The following is a 19,121-nucleotide window of genomic DNA, read 5'->3' on the forward strand; positions in this document are numbered from 1 at the left end:
TATGTACTAATAGCTAGTGAGTCTGTGATTTTTTTTTCTCTCCCATCCTGTGCTCACGCCTCCCCTGGGAGAGTGCCCCCCCCCCCCCCCCCCCCCCAGTTGTGAACCACTGGTGTAAATGACGTTAAATGAACCAATGTTGTACAACCTGATCCTGATGAACCCTGTCATTTTCATCTTGGAATATGTCTGTTATCACCAGAGAAATAATCCACTAATGTCCAGACCTGGTCATTCAGTATATTCATGTTCAGCTGACTTCATTTTATAGACACATCACGTTGCTGAACCCAGACCTGACCAACTGCTGACACCAGATCAAAATATGGCCCCCAAAGGCTTGTACTGAAGTCACTAGGTATGATGGGTAATTACTTCATCCATCACTCTGAAACAGGGTCAATCTGGACTCATCAGACCACATGACCTTTTTCCATTGAAACACAGTCCAATCTTTAAGCTTGTTCTCAAACTAATGGTTGTTTGAGAAATGAGAAGCTACTCACTGCATCAGTTACAGTTAAAGAACTTATTGCAGCTGAAAAATATTAATCACCACAGTAATTATCCAATGGAAGGATTTTATTTTTTATGCTGACTTAAATTCAGGCCAGGAGGTATATACAAAAGTCTTGAATCTATGAATGCATGTATAAGAAATAGTATCTAAGACCATGAGGACCAGCTAAAATGTCTTCCTAAATATAGATTAATGCTAAAACGCTGTCCGCGTAAATATACAAATACACTCACATTGAACTTCATGTCACAGGTTTTGCTCTGCCTTTGGACTGAAGTGAAATCTCAGTTCACGTGGAAGTTTTCTGAGCCCTTTTGCCTGTGATCTGGTATCATATCACTGCTGCTGCCTCCCCATGAGGCCTGACGTTACTGTCATCTGAGTGACTGTGTCTGTGTGTGGGTGTGGAGGTGTGTGTGCATTCATGCTGTGAGCACACATGCATCGTTTGCTTTTGCCACTCTCACTTTGATTCATAACACGTCTGCTTGTGCTCGTCTTCCTGCCTGCATGTGTATATATACAGTCCAGTGACCTGTGTTAAAGGTTAATGGGGTGAAGCTGCTCCAACTTTGCTGCATACTCAGTCAACTTGTCAAATCTGAGTTGGCCTTAAGAGAGGAGCTTCTTTTCATTTAATTCCAAATGCGTGTAAACTTATAATAGTACCACATAACTGTATTTTTCTTTTATCTCTTTCATTCTGGTTTACACAAGCTAACAGAACCTTTACCTTCACTGTATTTCTATATAACTTTGCTTCCTTTAATCTTTTCCTTTCTTTAAAGACTTCCAATCCACTGTTATTTTATATTTTATTCATCTTTCTTTAACTATTTGATCCTTGCTTTTTTAATATGTTTTTGGGCATTTTAACCTTTATTAAAGATAGTAGAGAATGACAGGAAAGGTGAACCCAGGTCATTGCAGTAAGATCCAAGCTTACAAAGATTGTACTCTACAGGTGAATCACCGGGGTGGTTCCTTTATGCTCTTTGTGATAAAGAACCAGTATTTTTGTGTTCCTCAAAACAGCACCCTCAAAAGCCATACTGTTGCCTTCACTTTTCAACTTTTTTGGGGTTTTTTAGTTTTTTTTTTGTTTTCATCAACCATAGGCAGATAGTTGTGTTAGTCTGGTTGATGTCATGTTTGAAATAATTCTTGTCAAAGTAGTGTGGGTGCGTACAGACACTGTAGGAGTCCTGCTGAGTGCTTTGACTGATCTTCACAGCAAAGTATTGAAGTAGATATTTTCCATTCTGTCTGAACCCTTGTCTGCACCATCAGTTCTCAGTCCTACCTTAATATCAGCTAGTTCAGACAAATGATGATAATTATGATACAATCATGAGGGTAATTTGGTGCTTTTGTTACCTTAATTGTCTTTTGCCACTCAAACCAACACACAATAAGTACTAATATATGTTAATTTTAAATTATTAACCTTTATTTAACCAGGAAGAAGGCTCATTGAGATTAAAAATCTCTTTTGCCAGAGTTTCCTGGTAGAGACAGCAGCTGAAGTTACAGAAAATAGAAATTTCACCCATACATCCACACTAAAAACATACATAAAACACAGTAAGACTCAGTTCTAAAACTATACATAAAACACAATACTAATAACATGCATATAAAACACCATCAATAATTTAAAAGGTACTAAAAGTGTATGACAATGTTCCTTAAAACCATCTCAAAGCAGAACCTGATTCAATCAATTTGAAAAACATTTACATCCAGATTTATCTTTTTCTTTCCATTCCATTCATTTAGGATGACTTTGAATGTATTTACAGAGACCAGCTCCTTCATTTTCATCTCCTTCCATAGGTTGTTCCAGGCAGTGGGAGCAGAACATTTAAATGCTGTCTTTCCCAGTTCTGTTCTGACTTTTCGAACATGTACAGATAACAGATCCTGGGACCATGGACTGTAATTATTGAAGTCAGAGGCAGACCTAAAATACATTTATAAATAAAAGAATACCAGCATTTCAGTCTGTGTGTAAACAGATCTGTCCATCCAGCTTGAATGAATAAAACACAGTGACAAGTGTGAGCTCTGAGGCCTGTAACAAACCTAAGAGCACCATGATAAACAGTATAAAGAGCATGTAAGCATATATTTAATATGTCAGTGTTTGTCCAATAGGGTGTTAAGTTTTTGTTTGTGTTACACAGTGTTGATCGGCTTTGTGCAGCTCTGTACTGGTTCCTCATGAACAACCTCAAACAATACCCTGTTTTTTGCTGCAGGGTACTCCCCATAAGCCTTTTGTATAGTTCCTCTCATGATTTTGAATGTTCTCTACAAGATTTTCATTTTTCTTTTCTTCTTATGACAAGTGGTAATGGTTTCTTATTTCTTTTAAGTATACAGTTACATTTTCAGTATGGCTGTATTTGCTGCTTCACAGCCTTTGCACACTTTATTCATCTTCCATGTGTGCCTGTGACAGCTGAAATAAATAGTTTCATTTTTGTGGTAGAAGAGGTTTCTGTCTTGCTTACTTATTTAATACTCTGTAAATCCCAGGTGTGTACAAGTCCGCCTTTGCTCCCTCTTGCTGTAACTACAAACAAAAATGTACCTTTTGTCAGGTTGCCAGGGTATTTTGGGTTCTTTTGTTACAATACTATGGGAGTGTTATCACTTAAACATATATAACATATATTGCAATATATAATGTTTACTACTTGTTTGATTCTCAACTTTTCTTTGCTGCCTATCAATATTGGTGTTATGCCTTGTGCTTTGCCCATTTTCTTTTCTTTTCATTTGTGTAGCCATTTCTTTCTCCTTATTCGTCTGTTTTCCTTCTTTTTCAACTTTACAGCTCAGATTACAAAAGCCTCCCTTTACTGTTGTTCTTTCAGGTCCAGAGCAGTGTCCTGCATCCGCCATTCACAGACAAGTGCAAGCAGCGAGCGAGGAGTGTGATGGAGTCCCTCAGCCTGCAGGCGTCTGCTGAGAGCCCCGATTTGCCCTGCAACATCCTGTATCCCTTCCCTGAAATTAAACCTCTAAACTGCACAAAACACAGACAGGCTACACTTACACTTAGTACGCTTCAGCTTGTGTAAAAAGAACACTTACATGCTTCTGTCAGTCTTGTCAAAGATACCCATGCTGTGATTCCAACATCAGTAAGAGCATCTTTATTGATTTTTTTCCCCCCTGGCAGGTTATTGAATCTCTATGCCATACTTTTCATGTAATCTCTTTCAAAGTGTGCAGCACAACTAAGAGTCATTATCGTATATTTCAGCCTGGGCCAGTATGTAAAGGTTCAGTACATCTGTCATGCTGATCGATTTTTGTCTCACCCTCCGCCGCACATTCCTTAACTCCATTCTCCAGGCGTATTGGAAATATGTACATATGTCTGACTGACTTTATACTGAAAACAAACTGATGTTTCAGCCAAGTCTGGAAATTCATCAGCTTGCTTAGTTTCATTGTTGATTCAGGGCTGAGTATTAACAGTGATTTCCAAAACTGATTCAGTTAAATTTCAGAAGATCCCATTTGAATTGGTTTTCCAAACTTGATTAAATATTGATTGAGTTACAAATATTTCAATTACAATGCTAATTTTCCTGTGATATTAAAAACAGAGAGCTAAAAATTAAGCATGGACCCCTTTAACCTGGTGTATTATTAAAAATTATAATTCTTGCATTAAGATTTGAGCCCAAAGCAAATACAAGAGCCCCATGGTCATGCAAGATAAACGGGAAAAGGTAGAAAAAAACTAAATATTCTTAATGAATCCTTGAATTAAGGGTCGATTGGAATCCAGTCCTTGTTAATTTGCAGTTACGTTTCATTCTCTTTGTTCATTCTACAGTTAAAGCAGCACATGTGTTTGCTCTGAATGGCTGCAAATAGTTTGCAGTTACAGTCTGTGATAATGAAAGGTTAAAATATCCATAGGGATCCTATTATTTTTCATAAACGGTCTATTAAAACTCATTCATACTTTTGTTTTACATCATTTGTCTTTTCAGAGAGGACAGGTGCATTTCTGCTCCTGTATGTCAATGACAGTTTGTTTTTTGTGGCCGGCAGTGTTCATCCTCCAGTGCAGCTTCATTTACAGTCAGCTGTAGTTTACACATTATAAATTAAATATTCAGGTCCACATGTGCAGTTCACATTACATGTTCTGATTTTCCCTATTTTCTTCATTTATTTATTAAAATGCATGTTAAACGTGGCTGGAAATGTTTCTATAATTAAGCCCACTGATCGGAGCGGAACGCACCCCACGCTCCGGTGGTGCCCCTCGCTAAATCTTCCGTGCGGAAACCACATCCTCCTCCGCGTTCATTCCCCGCTCGCTGTCATTCGTCCAAGGCGAGCCAGCCGGTGTGATCGTGGCGCTGGCGGAGTGGAGCAGCGAGAGCCGCATGTAAATGAACACCTCCACCTCCGCGTAGTTGTCACCTGACGATCTAGTGGGGACAAACTGAGTGTCCCGTCCCCACTTATCGGCGAGCTGACCTCAACCGTTCGGCGCGGAAATAAAGAGGTTAAACGGCACTACTTTGGAGAAAACGCTGCCAGCTAATCTGCCCGTTTCACGCTACAACACGGTGAGTGATCCGCGAGTTTTGCGGCTTCATGTCCAGGTCCGTATCGGCTGGATGCTCCGTACTGTCCGCTGGAACATACGGATACATCTGCGGTGACTGGCGGGTCGATTTGTCAAAAAGCGACTCTAAATACTTGGTTGGTTGATTCTCGGATGCACGAAACCTTATATCCAAGTAATTGATACATTATTGCAAAGATGCTGCTCGTGTGCGATGCGTTTTCCATCGAAGCTTCATCTAATTCCTGCGTTAAAATGAAGTAAATGAACTTCTGATCGTGGATAAACTGTCGCTCGTCTGAAGGGAATGCGGGTCAGGTAGGGGCCATGCAATCAATTAAGCAAACCGTAATTGATGGTCCACATGACAGTCTTTATCCAGATACAGCCATCATCATCACCATTACGCATGTCCGTGGCTGTGCCTCTGCATGAATGATGACAGGGAGAGCCTCACAGATAGAAGCAGAGAAACAGGAGGATGATGTGCGTCTCCTTGAAACTCAAACCTCCCACAGCAGACTCACACCCCGGAGGGAATCTGGATCCACTCCTGCTCCCGTCCAGCTGTCTGTCAGGCATCTTGTTTTCAGGAGCTGTTTTCACCTCAGGGGTCAGTTTTGCCTCTTGAAATTAACATCACTGTATTGCTTAGTTAATAGTTTTTTTGCTCTTGGTTGGAGATTGTGTTTATCTCATCCTTCCTTGCAAGGCATCTTAGAATATCAGCTACATGATTTCACACCTCAGGGACTTCAGCTATCTTCACAGGTCTGTAGTTTGATTAGATATGGTAGCCTACTTATCTGACAAAGCTGGAACAAGAGTCTTGCACACAGGAAATCAAACTGCAGCCTCTTCTGCCACGGGAGATTGTTGTTGGCAGAAGAGGAAAATCTCCCCTGGCCAAGAGATTTACGTGGGCTTACACAGATTCAGCAAGAACTACATTGCTTTTTTCAGACCTCCCAGTCTCGCGCGCGCACACACACACACACACACCTCTCACTCAACTTGAATTACTATAGGGACAGACTAAGTCTTAAACAGGGCCATCCCACCTTTAGGACTGAACATCACAGGGACCCGCCAGAGGGGAAGCCCAGTCAGTCCAGCATCCAGAAGGGGAGAATGTGAGTCTGAAAGGTGTTCTCTATAGAGCTGCTGTGTTGCATGCGTTCCCACACTGACCTATAGTATGTGCAGTGTCCTCATGTTGTTACTGTATGTGCTGTGGGGGATGTGGGGATGCGCCTGTTGTCATGACCACAGGCAGAAATCACCCAGGTGGATGTTGGAGTGTGTTAGCCGTGTATTTGTTAAGGTTGTCGTGTCTCCCCATGCAGCCCTGTGTGCGGTTTAAGGGGCGGTTGAAATGAACATTTCTGTCCTCAGATTGTTCTGCTCTGTGCAGGGCATTGCAGTCATTGCCATTAGCTCATGTGTAATCTGATCTCACAGTTACCACTAGGTTCTCCTTGGACTTCTTCTTTTTCACTGACTATCCCTCTGTAATTAGAGTCGCATGCTTACAGTTAATGGATGCATTTAGACTCATTCCTGTGCTGCCCATGCCACATTAGAAATGACTGATCCATCCTTAATGTCTCTCTTACACTACTTCTTAATATCTCAGCAGTTTGCATGAAAACTGACTGCTGAATGTCTTTGTTGGCTGCATTAAATTGTGCCAGCAGTATAACCTTTTTGCTCATAAATATCTGTCATTGCTACAGGACTGCATGCTCAGAAGCACATAGGAACATCAAAAAGATCCGGCGAGCGGCTGCTGCGAGAGAGACAAGGCCTCCTTTCTTTGGCTGTTATTAAGAAATATGGAGGCTTTCGACCAGCACTTAAGGATATTTAGTGCAGCATTTCTCAGAAAGCTGGGAAGCCACCCAAAAGATGTTCTCAGAATGCACAAATTGGCCTTAATCGAACATTGTCTTCACTCAGCTGGCTGTTCAAAAACACTTGTTTCTGCTGACGATGTAAGGAAAAAAGTTTTATTTTTAAGTAAGAGACTTTGAGAGGACAGAGGCCACCACTTAAAACAGAAGTAACTGCTGCTGTCAGGAAAAACCTCCATGAGGGTAGTCCCCTGCTGCCGGCCAGGACATGCTGTATAAACCAAAGTTTCAGCACAGAATGATCACCCTTTAGGTCACACTATCACAACTATGAGGAAGAATTGTGCACTATATATCTAAGAGCATATGCTTTTTCCCTGTAATTTATGAGACGCTCAAGGGGCCTCATCCAACTGAAATTAACATTCACACTCCAAGACGTTTGCTCGCTTCCTAGCCCTTTAGATTCAAGAATCGGCAGCCAGGCTTGTAAAGATTAATTCCATCAGTTCAAAATCAAGTCCCTGGTGCTCATTATCATCTTGCACAGCCTCGTACTTCCCTTCTATCTTGCACTCGATCCTCTATCTTTACGTCTTTTAGTTTTATTACTGTGTCTTGGCAGTTGTAGATGAAATATTCACCAGAAAAGCTGTTGTTTCCCGCAGGGTTTTGCCTTCTCGCTCTTTGCTCTCGTCGTCCTGCTTCTTACAGTCTTTCCCACTTCCCACAGCCAAGCCCCAGTACCCCCTCTGCATCCCACTGATAGTATAATTGATGGAGCCCTTGCTAAATTATGCATGAATTGTATGATTTAGTTTTTTGTTGTTGTTATTATTGTCTTGTTGCTTTTCATCAACCTTGTCTCCTGCCTCTAGTTACCTCTGTTTTCTGCTAATGTTTTCTTAAAAATTTTGGCTTTCATCAAATTTTCATTTGATGAGCATCTATTTTTAGCTGTTTTATTTATGTTCTCGCTTTCATTTCCCCCTCATCCATCTTTTTTTCAAATGAATAAAAACCTCTGAGGGGAAGGAAGTTGCAGCCGAATGAAAATCCTGAAGAGGACGACTGCTGAGGATGGAGAGACCAGAGGGGTGGGGAACAAGAGAAGCAGAGCAGAGAGCAAGTCTGATACAGAAACTGTAAAAAGTTCCTCTGAGGATTATTCAAGTGCCAGACATCAGATGTGTCTTTTAAAAAGAACATAAGGAGCCCCCCTTTGAATTCCATTTACCCTTTGCTGTTCCATATTGACCACTTATTCCCAGCATACCTCCCTGTTTCACATGTTCCAAAAGTACCACAGCAGAGAGAGGAAAAAAAATGTCTTCATGAATAAGAAAATTATTTTTTAAAAACTCACCATCTTCTAAAGTGAGATGCCTTTATCCCTTATCAGATTAAATGTATAGATCATAGTAAAAGAAAGTTTTAATTGAGTTTTGCTTCTCTCTGGGACCACGAATCCAAACCAAAATTACTGTATCAATATTAATGTATTCAACAACACATCTAATTGCTTATCATTTCTGTTACAGAAGAGTGCCTCTCTGCTGCCCCCTGCTGACCATGCAGAATATGTTTGCAGTGGTCCTGGCACTCGCTGCCGCTGCCTTGAGCTCAGCAGATACGGACATGCACCGATCAAGACATGACTCCAACCTGGAGATATGTATCCTTCTGCTGCAGAGACCCGCTACTGTATTCACAGGCAGCGTCAGAGGGTCTGTAGAGGCATGATTATGAATACGATTGTGTGTGACAGATGGGTGTGTGGGTGAACGTTCATGTGAGATCTTGTGTCCTCCTGACCTCCTCTTATCAGACAAGCGACTGTTCGAGACCAAAAGGAAGGATCAGTTGAACGCGCTTAAGAATTTGGTTGAGCTGAACGACATCAACCAGCAGTACAAGATTATAGACATCATGCTCAAAGGACTCTTCAAGGTAGGCTGTCACATGGGCACAACAGTTTGTGGGTGAAGGGAAGCAAGGCCACTAGTAAAAACAACTTCTAAGAGCTTCACCTCCTTGTGTTCTTGGCAGATTGAAGGATAAGACTCAAAGCCCAACAGAGAATCACAGGCTTTAAAATCCAGTCATTACATTCATCAGCATATTTCTTCGCACTGATTCTAATGTTAATTCAGTGCCTCTCACTCACATTCCACTCTGAGCTTTGCTTTTACAATACGTCTCACTTTCACTTAGGACGGTTATCTATGTATCTATCTGCTTGCCTTTCAAGGACGACCAGCATAGTCAACTTTCAGCTGCTGAAATTCACTGTCAGCATTTCTGCCCCGCTGTGCACGTCTGAGTGAGATAGGATGCTTATATGTATACCACCCCAAGGAACACTGCACTTACTGTTTAATATCAGCTGACATATTTTAAATGTAAAGCGCAGTGTGACAAAGTGTGAAATATTGGCTGTGGAAATGCAACCGTGTATGCAGTGATTCTTCCTGACACGAGTAATAAACAGCCCCATGGTTGGACAGGTTTGAAATACCTCTCCTTGTGTAACGTTATTATCTAAACACTTATTGTGAGCTATATGTCCTTGTAAACCTGACGTGACATCATCTCCAACAATGGTGGAATATAAAATACTTGTACTCAAGCGTCGTGTATAAGTATGCCAATTTAATGAAGTTTAATATTCTACAACTCAGTGGCAAATTCTGTAGTTTGTACTCATCTGACATCTTTCTTTTCAGATTCAGTTCTTCAACTCCTTTCTTCCTGGCCAGTGAGAATCACATATTTTCTCCAAATATGTTCATTTTGGATACTTGTGATAAGCTTAAGGATATGAGTGGTGGAAATTTCTCCTTCTTAAGCTAAATAAACCTTCTAGAACTTTCTGTATTGAGTTGGAAAATGCATCATCACAAAGCTGAAAATAGATGTGAGGTTCTTAAAGGACAGAGTTAGGGCTTTGGTTGTAATGTAGTGGTAAAATGTCTTCAAACACAGCATCCCTTGCACTGATGGGGAAGAAATCAGGGGTAAAAACACCATAATATGTAAATACATTCCTTCTTTCTGCAGCTCTCTCTTCTTGGTCCAAATGGAAAGACAAGTATATACAGATAACTCACCCATCAACTTTCCCAAGCCTCTGTGGTGATCTATAGAGCTGAATAGTCACACCTGATAGAACCTGACTAGCAATTGGTAATTCCAGCAGTCAACCCCATATTTACCCCCCTACTTGTCTTAAAACACCTGTGATGAACCAAAGGCTGTGTCTCATAGATTTTCCAAAGAAGTCACATATTGGATCACATTGATTTTTGCTCAGTGGCACTGAAAACCTATCAAGCACTGCAGCTCTAAGTACATTTTGCTGATGATACATATACTGATGCTTATTTTTAATGCACTCAAGTTTTTTTTTTTTTGTTTTTTTTTTACTTAAATAAAGGCTTTGAATATTTCTTTCACCACCATCCTCAGTTGTATTTTGTGTTAACAAATAATACCGCCTTTTCAGGATAGAGTTTTTGATAAATGAAGGCAGAAAACACACTGTTGTTGCTCCTTTAACTCATAACAGCCACAGTCCACATGGGCGCCTCAGTTCCAGGCTTTTGGAGCATGCAGGCTGCCTCACTTGCATGGCTTTCTGGGACACTTAAGTGGAACAGATCCATCATTAATGTAAGGATCATCTGTGTTTTACTTGTGAATATAAGCCAAAATGTCCCCTGTTAATAAGGTCTGGAGCATGGATGTCAAACTCATTTTAGGTCAGGGGCCACATTCAGCCCAATATGATCTCAAGTGGATTGGATCAATAAAATAGTAACATCATAACCTCTAAATAATGACAACTCCAGACTTTTCTGTATGTTTTAGAGTAAAAAAGTGAAATTACATCATGAAAATGTTTACATTTACGAACTATCTTTTAAAAAATGTGAATAACATGACCATCCACCAACAACCTGAAATTTCTTAACAAAAATAAGTGTATTTTTAACAATATTATCCCTCATCTCATCAATTACACATGTGCATTACAGCTTACAGATCACAGTGGATCTTCAAAGACATAAAATATTTATTTAGCAAGAGGCAGAATATTGTTAAAATTACAGTTATTTTTCTTAAGACATTTTAGGTTGAATATGGTTCATATTATTCCGTTTTGTAAATTCATGTTTTGTTTTTTTTTACTTTTTTTAATACTAAAACAAAGAGGAAAAATCAGGAGTTCTCATTATTTATGATAGATTATGTTATTATTTTACTGGTCCAACCCATTTCACTTCAATTGGCCTGTATGTTGCCCCTGAACTGAAATAATTTGGACATCCTCAATTGTTAATGTCCTCGGTGTAATTTTTACATTTCAAAAACTCATCCTGTGGGCTGGATTGCTGTCTTTGGCGGGCCATATTTTTGGCACCCCTGGTTTAGAGAATTCCAATATGCTAAACTAAAGAGTGCAAACAAATTAGCAGTAAATGTAACTGCAGGACATCATCACTCAGAAACATCGGTGTAAGTATGGTTATTGACTTCTTTGTGTTCACCTCTATAACCCCAGCTGCTTCCATTCACAGCACATACTGAAAATGAATAAAAAAGCAATACTGAGCCACTGTTCTCATGTTTTAAGGTGTTGGAGGACTCCAGACAAATCCTGGTTGCAGCCAACATGCAGCCTGATGACCCCTTCCCCATGGACGATAAGATCAAAGAAGGTGTGATACACTTTTATGCCTCAGCTGTTTCATCAGCAGCTCATGCTCTTCTTATATAAGACACTTTTATCGAGCAGCATCTCTACTGTGTAGCTCAGTCTCACCTCTGCTGGTCTGCCCTGTGCTCTGTCAGCCGTCTCAAAAAATCAACCTCTGTCCGTCATCCTGTCTATCTCTCATCCTCTTTTGGGCAAAAATAACAGGTTCTGTCATGTCAGGAATGTCTGCTTATACATCCCCTACTACATTTGAGTTATCTGGAAATTGCTGGAGAAGCACCACAAACTCTTTGTTTTCTTTATCAGTGTGTGTGTTTTGTTGGCACACATATCTTCAGCGTCTGTGTCCATAAGGATTACTTTTCTGTATTTAACCAACCTGCTTTCCTCTGTACAATCTTCACAGCTTACTCCCATGTGGTGGAGAACACAGCTTTTTTCGGCGATGTAGCATTGCGTTTTCCCCGCATTGTCCACCACTACTATGACCGGAACGCTGACTGGGGCGGTCTACTGCGCTGGGGTCTGAATTTCTGTAACCAAACGGGTGTTTTCACAGGAGGAGCACACCAACACGTCCTCACATTAGTAAGATAAAAACCTTCCACATCTATTTTCCAAATGAATGCTACCTGTCAATGGTTGTATTGATCAGTCTACTGATGCCTTCAGCACTTGTGGCGTTGAAAAGGTTTCATGCCGACTATAAAGCTTGCTGAGTTGAGAAAATATTTGCGAGATGCCATGCAGAATAGATAATCAGAAATGTTTTTTTAGCTGAGAGGAACGCTGAAAAAGTGGATCACACTGAGGTGAAAAGCAAACATGGAGAATATAAAAATGTAATCCTTTGAGTCTGTGTTTACTCGTAAGGTTTTCATGGCTTGAGAATATTCTAACTGGATCCATTTAGTTTCTTTCTGCCAGTTACTGTATGAATGAGCAGTTAATTAGTGCAGGATGAGTCATCCCATTTTGCTGAAAGGAAGTAATTGACTCAATTGAGTGCTGAACACTGAACATTGTTCAAAACTAATGCACAATTCAATATAGTACCTGATATACTGCACCTTCTGCATTGAAATAACAATTACTACAGGTTGTATATAGATAATAATGCAGTTTGTTTTCATGCGAGTGTATAATTCATCCTCGCTACCCCCAAATACCTGCAATATTTGGCACCAGATGCATCAGATATATTGTGTTCTTTTAAGATTTTGAAGAATTAAACTTAACTCCACATGTGCTCCCTGTTTAATGTGTAGGTTAATGAACAAAATCCTTGCAGGATTAATCTGTGACCTTTGCAATGTGCCAAGAGGATTATATAGTGGATTAATTCTGAGCTTGCTGCAGCAGTTAGAGCCCTTAAAGTGTGCATTCAGCCTACACTTTTGCCTTTGTTACCTCACTTTTAGTTTTTGATCCTCTCCTCTCAATTTCAGTCAAAGTGTATAAAAAAAGCAGCTGAAACAGTTCTTTTTATATTTGCAAAATAAGCACTGTGACTGGGTGTCATTTGTCTATTCTGCTCCTCTCTCAGATGTCACAGGAACTGGGAATAACAGAGAAATCCCCAGACTTTATAAACCCCTACCGCACAGAGAGAGACGATGTAAGTAAGCTGCACACACCTTGTTGTCAAACTGCATCACCATCATCACACGTAATAACATTCCGTCACCCATCAGTATTCAGATGGCCCACTAATCTCCTTTTTGCAGCCTCTAGTATTCACCCACTTAACACTTTCTAACATCCTAGACACTCCCTGCACAATGAAATGTCAGAGGGATACGCACTCACAGATGTTTACTTTATTATGCTGTTTACAGAAAAAGCGCAGTGTTGACAGAGAGCTTTGAACTGTTATGCCTCTTCTCCTTCAGGTGCTTCACACTGCAGAGGCTTTCCAAAAGATCCTGAGGGAGGAGGAGAAGAGGAGGAGGAAGGAAGAGAAAAGGAAAGAAATCCGGAAAGGCCCTCGTATTTCCCGCTCCCGCACAGAGCTATAGCGCTGCACCTTGATGCTTACAGAGCGCAGAGAAGAAGAAACAGCAGGAGGCAGAGAAAGAGGAGCATACGCACAGTCCACAAGAGCTGGCTTGACTTGTAGACTCTAATGACAGTGGAGAAAAGAAGAGCTGTCATCAACCTATACAAAAGCCAGGTGCTCAGTTCAAAACGGGAGAGTAACTTTCAATGTGACACAAAATGAGTAGAGTGGAGGTTAGTCATTTGGACAAAGGCCTGAGTTGCTGTCCTCCCACAGTGATTTATAATTTGAAAATCAACTCGAGGTAAAAGGCATCTGCGGAGAAGGAGTTAATGAGGGAAACTCTTTTTTGATAAGGATTACTTAAAGGTACTTTTGAACACAAATCCTTTTAGTATAATAAATTTGCTTCAAAACTTTGCAAATCCCAATGTATTGTGTGTAGTCTAAATTAATGTCTGAAACTCATTTGCTTTAAATACCTGTTGTTGCCAAACATAAGTTCAACGTCACTTCATTAAAAGCGTATTTGAAGTTCAGCTAATGATATGGTGATGAGATATAATGTTTTATTGTTTGTTTTTTGTTTTGTTATTTTAGATTCTTTTTGTTTTCCAAGAACTGGGATTTCTTGGATATTTCTAAGCTGTGTGTGAATAGGCAAATATATGTTCTTATTGCTGCTCAAGCTGAAAGGATGCATTTTACATTTAATTTTTTTTTTTTTGTTTTTTGATTTTTAAAAAAAAAAAGTATTTCTACTTTGTTAGTATCACAGATCTCTGAATTTTCATTTAACATATCTGACCTCTTTTTTTTTTAAAATACACTCTCCCCTTTTGGTATCTCACTTTAATGACAAATAGTTAAGAATTATTTTCGGTAAAACCTGTCAGCAAGAAACACAATATGTCCACTTTCACCCTTACACTTTATTTTTGGTTTCGGTGAACATTTTCTTTGCTGTATATTGACATTTTACTGTTTTAGATCTATGGGGTTGAGATTAATGTAATTTTGGAATAGTATTACGACTGTTATAAAATTATATGTATATTCAGAGAAAGAATATCTTTGCTGCAGAATGAACAAGCCATTTTGTTATCAAATTTAATGAAATAAAGTTACTCTCATAGGTAAATGTGTTTGAATGTGTCTGATCAGCCAACAGGGGGCAGGCAGCCTCGAAACCAGACCAAAGTCCAACTGAAGTTAGGGGTGGTGTTTTTGTTTATGTTTTGGGCTCCAAAAAGTTGAGTCAGAGGCTCATGTGTAGGTCCAGCTGCATTCACAGGACGATGAAGACGGAACACTGAATGCAGAAACGGAAGATTTTCTTATTTACCCTGAGAAATGTCCAATAACGTGAACCTGGGTAAGATCATCTCATGCCCTGACAGTTGCTCTTTCGTAGCGGCTAATGCTAACATGCTAACTAATATTGTTAGCAGTTACAGCATTCACTTACGGGCTAAACAACTTCGCTAACAACTACCTTCTCATAGCATAGCACTTTGGGTTATTTCTTGATCTCTAAGTCTTTTGGTTTATCTGTAGTGTCTGAGATTTGCATTACTGCGTATTCTCAGCCGCGAACTTAGCACATAATAGCTTATTTCTCAGCTAACTTTCTAGCTAACCTGTTCAGTTTGTGTGTTTTGTTTGAGGAACATTCGTGAGAAACACAGAGTTTACTGGACGGTTTATCCCTCATGTTAAAACCTTAAACTATTAATTCAACCCTCGCTGAAGAAGACCGGAGTCTTGCTCTTTGTCAGTTACTGTAGGTTGACTATTTATAGTGTAATAGTCTAGAAACCATGATACATTTGTCTCACTAAGTTAAAACCAATTTCTGTTTTCTGGCAGATTTTCCATTATTGGACGAGGAAAACGGAACAGAGCCAGATCATATGGAGACTGAGAGGGAAGAAGATGACTCTGAAAGCAGATGGAACGAAGAACTCAGACTGGTCCTCGTTGGAAAGACTGGATCTGGCAAGAGTGCTTCTGGAAACACCATCTTGGGCCGGAGGCAGTTTCTGTCACAGATCAGTGCCAGCTCCATCACCCAGATCTGTGAGCAGGGAAGCACAGAGCTAGTGGAGGAGGAAGATGCTGTGGCTTCCACATGCAGGAGGAAGAGGAGGGTTATGAGGAGAGTCCTGGTAGTTGACATGCCAGGTTTTGGGGACACTCACCTCAGTATGGAGCAGATTCATGCAGAGATAGCTAAATGTGTGTCTCTTTCTGCACCTGGCCCTCATGCTTTCCTCCTGGTGGTGCCAATTGGTCGTTACTCAGACAATGAGAACCAGGCTGTTTGTGAAATGGCCAAGATATTCGGTGAGGATGCAGTCTGTAACCACACTGTTGTTGTTTTTACGAGGGGTGATGACCTGGAGGGCTTAGAGATTGAAAAGTACCTAGATGAGACGGCACCTACTAAGCTTAAGGCTCTTATTGACAGGTGTGGGGGAAGGTACCATGTACTCAACAACAAAGACCCCAGTAACTCAGCACAGGTTAAAGAACTCTTGATGAAGGTTGACAAGATGGTAAAGCAGACTAAAACAGGATATTATACCAATGCAATGTTTTTAGAGGCAGAGGCTGCCATCAGGGAAGAGGAGAAAAAGATGTTGAGGGAGCGAGGACAAGCAGAGGGTGAAGAACAAGAAGGCAGAAAGGAGGAACAGGCCAAAGTAGCTAAACAACAGAAGTGTGACCTTGAGTCTAAAGGGACAGAGAGCAGTGAAAGTAGTTCACGAAAGCTCAGTAAAAGGGATGTGGAGAAAATGAATGAAGAGGATTTTAGGGTGGAGAGATGGACAGAAGAGAGCAGAAACAGGGGTTTCAGCTTTCTGAGAGAGCAGCTCAGAGACAGGCGTAGGGGCAGTGGTAGGGTGGTCAGCCGACGCCAGGCTCTCCGCTCATCACTGACCCGTTTGAGAAGGGAGGCTGCACTCTCTCCCAAGGTACTGGAGAGAGTCAAGATCCTGGTGGCCGCCGGCGCCACAGGTATGGCAGTGGGGGCCGTGTTTGGGGCAGCTGCACCTTTAGCAGCCGCAGCTGGGGCTTCTCTAGTGGGAAACTCAGTCGGTTTTGCTGCAAGCCAGCTAGCTTGTGCATCAGTGACTGGAGGTACAGGTGTTGGGAAAGCAGTGGGAGCCATAGTGGCAGCAGCCACAGGGAAAACTGCAGTGGCTCTTGGAGCAGCTACAGGTGGCGTTTTTGGCGGGTCTGTGGGAGCCATTGCTGGCACCGAGGCTGCCAGTCCTGGAGCGGGAGCTCTAGATGCCCTTGAGCAGGTTAGCATCATAGGGGCTTCGGCAGTGGGTGTGGCAGCAGGAGTGGGAAGCACCTTGGGAGCTGGTGCTGCTTTAGGCGCAGCTCTAGAAGGAGCAGCTTTGAGCACAGCAACCCTTAGTGGGGCTGATGCTGCAGCAGGGGCAGCTAATGCTAGTCTAGCCTCAGCTGCAGGGCAGCATGCAGTGGCCATTGTAGCAAGTGGAACGGCAGGTGTTGCAGCTCCTGCAACAGGAGCAGCTGTAGCTCAGGAGATGGTTGCAAGTGTCCCAGCAATGACCGGGTCTGCTGGTGCCCTGTGTGGGATTACAGGACCCAGTATGGCCTCAGCCGCCACCAGAGCCATGTCAGACCCCTGGGGTACTGTTTCAACAACGACCCGCATCCTGAATGCAGTGGCTGATATTGGCAAAGCCGCAGCAGGCATCGCTCTGGCTGGTGGTCTGGTAGTAAAGGTGATAAAGGAAAAAGTCAGGAGTGGCACAGGAACAACAGAAACCAGTTACTCAGAGAGGAAGTCCTATGAAATCTACTGGAACAAATAGGCTTCAGTCAGAGTTTCAAGATTAAATAATAGAATTAATAGTAAAATCTTTACTTAATAAGGTATAAAATTGTCTCAAGGATCCATATCTGATGGGCAAAGCGGTATAATAGGCTTATAAAGTCACATTTAATAAATAAAATGAAGGTTGAATTGTGATTTAAAGTGGTGGTTGGAACTGTTTTTCAGGGTGATGAATGTCCCCAGTGATATATGCACTGCTGTGTTGGCGGATTCATAGTCAGTGGGAAGTATGCCATCGTATCACACTTAAACTTTGCTTCTTAAACTATATATATATATATATATATATATATATATATATATATATATATATATATATATATATATATATATATATATATATGTATGTATATATGTATGTATGTATACAGGGGTTGGACAAAATAATGGAAACACCTTAAAAAATCAACAAAATATAATTTAATATGGTGTAGGTCTGGGGACTGTGCCGGCCATACGAGATGCTCAACTTCATTAGAATGTTCCTCATGCCATTCTTTAACAATTCTAGCTGTATGGATTGGGGCATTATCATCCTGAGGTGAAGGTGTTTCCATTATTTTGTCCAACCCCTGTATATATATATATATATATATATATACATATATATATATATATATATATATATATATATATATATATATATATATATATAAAGTTCATTTATCTAAGGTTGTTATTTTACCTTGTAATCTCTTCACACTGAGCCTTGAAACCTGGACACTGAACTGCATAAATCATGGATACATTTCATAAGACTTCTGATTTTTTTTTTTTTTTTTTTTTTTTTTTTTGAGCTTTTATATAAGTTATTGGAGCTTAATTGTCAACATTTCTCTTTCCATTGGTAATGAAATTACCATTATTATCATCCATGTTGTTCAGGCAATTGGTGATAGAAAATGAACAAAAGACCTGAAGTATTGACTGTAGAACTGTCAATAAATGCAAAGAGTTTGCACTAAAATTTAACAGTGGACGGTTATTTAACAGCACAGGTTTTAATAAGTAGACTAGTGAGTTATCTTTCAACCTCACTACTTGTAAATGTGTTAACAGCTGTTCAATTAAAAATGTGTTGCAGTGATATCACACAATAAAGACCATTTTGACTATTTCTTTCTGTGTTATTGAGTTGCTTGCCATGTTTTTCTCAAGTTCTACAATTGCAGAAGTACCTTAAATATTCAGTTTCTTGACTGAAATGCATAAAATTGCGTTACTGGATAGAAATTTGTTGTTGCAGCTGATTGGATTGTTATCGTCGACGTGTGGAAACCTAACACTGACAGTGATTAAGTTATTGTCAAGGCCATTGTATAATGGCATGAAAATGAATATTAATGGAATGATGTGTGTGGGTTATTGATTGTCTTCCGTGGACTGAGGTGCGGAATTTATCTAATGAGGTCCACTTCTTTTCATGAACAGAGGGGGCGCGGTTTATTCAAATGGAACACAAGCTTCTGATGGTTGACGTACTATCAGACCACGGTAAATTGGCCTTTCTGATTGGCTGATGAAGGCTGGTCTCATGACAACAACAGCT

At 40.6% G+C, this 19,121-nt stretch overlaps 3 protein-coding genes across 9 annotated transcripts in view; all 3 read left to right on the plus strand.

The window, feature by feature from the left end:
• The window catches only part of mei1 (meiotic double-stranded break formation protein 1), a 62,068-nt gene extending 58,459 nt beyond the window's left edge, over positions 1–3,609 (plus strand). Inside the window, exon 31 of the mRNA XM_030142254.1 lies at positions 3,403–3,609. Within this exon, the coding sequence (XP_029998114.1) occupies positions 3,403–3,609 (207 nt within the window). The remainder of the gene's footprint in view (positions 1–3,402) is intronic.
• A 1,252-nt stretch (positions 3,610–4,861) lies between these two features.
• Positions 4,862–14,836, plus strand: ccdc134 (coiled-coil domain containing 134). Of its 7 annotated transcripts, XM_030140495.1 has the most exons (8): positions 5,640–5,736; positions 6,191–6,256; positions 8,518–8,651; positions 8,805–8,926; positions 11,613–11,697; positions 12,103–12,284; positions 13,243–13,314; positions 13,589–14,836. In XM_030140495.1, exons 3-8 carry the CDS (start codon positions 8,549–8,551, stop codon positions 13,712–13,714), a joined length of 690 nt encoding a protein of 229 aa, XP_029996355.1. In that variant the 5' UTR covers positions 5,640–5,736; positions 6,191–6,256; positions 8,518–8,548; the 3' UTR covers positions 13,715–14,836. The 7 variants fall into 7 exon arrangements, with proteins under 7 accessions (XP_029996351.1, XP_029996352.1, XP_029996353.1 ...); XM_030140491.1 differs by lacking the exons at positions 5,640–5,736; positions 6,191–6,256 and adding an exon at positions 4,862–5,124; XM_030140492.1 differs by lacking the exons at positions 5,640–5,736; positions 6,191–6,256 and adding an exon at positions 4,862–5,124 and having other exon boundaries at positions 8,521–8,651.
• Positions 14,837–14,890: 54 nt separating this feature from the next.
• LOC115423579 (uncharacterized) lies at positions 14,891–17,846 on the plus strand. Its single transcript, XM_030140457.1, has 2 exons — positions 14,891–15,070; positions 15,565–17,846. The coding sequence occupies exons 1-2, from the start codon at positions 15,049–15,051 to the stop codon at positions 17,547–17,549; spliced, it is 2,007 nt and encodes a 668-aa protein (XP_029996317.1). The 5' UTR covers positions 14,891–15,048; the 3' UTR covers positions 17,550–17,846.
• Positions 17,847–19,121: the final 1,275 nt, after the last annotated feature.

Source organism: Sphaeramia orbicularis, chromosome 8 (assembly GCF_902148855.1).
Source record: "Sphaeramia orbicularis chromosome 8, fSphaOr1.1, whole genome shotgun sequence".
Lineage (NCBI taxonomy): Eukaryota > Metazoa > Chordata > Actinopteri > Kurtiformes > Apogonidae > Sphaeramia > Sphaeramia orbicularis.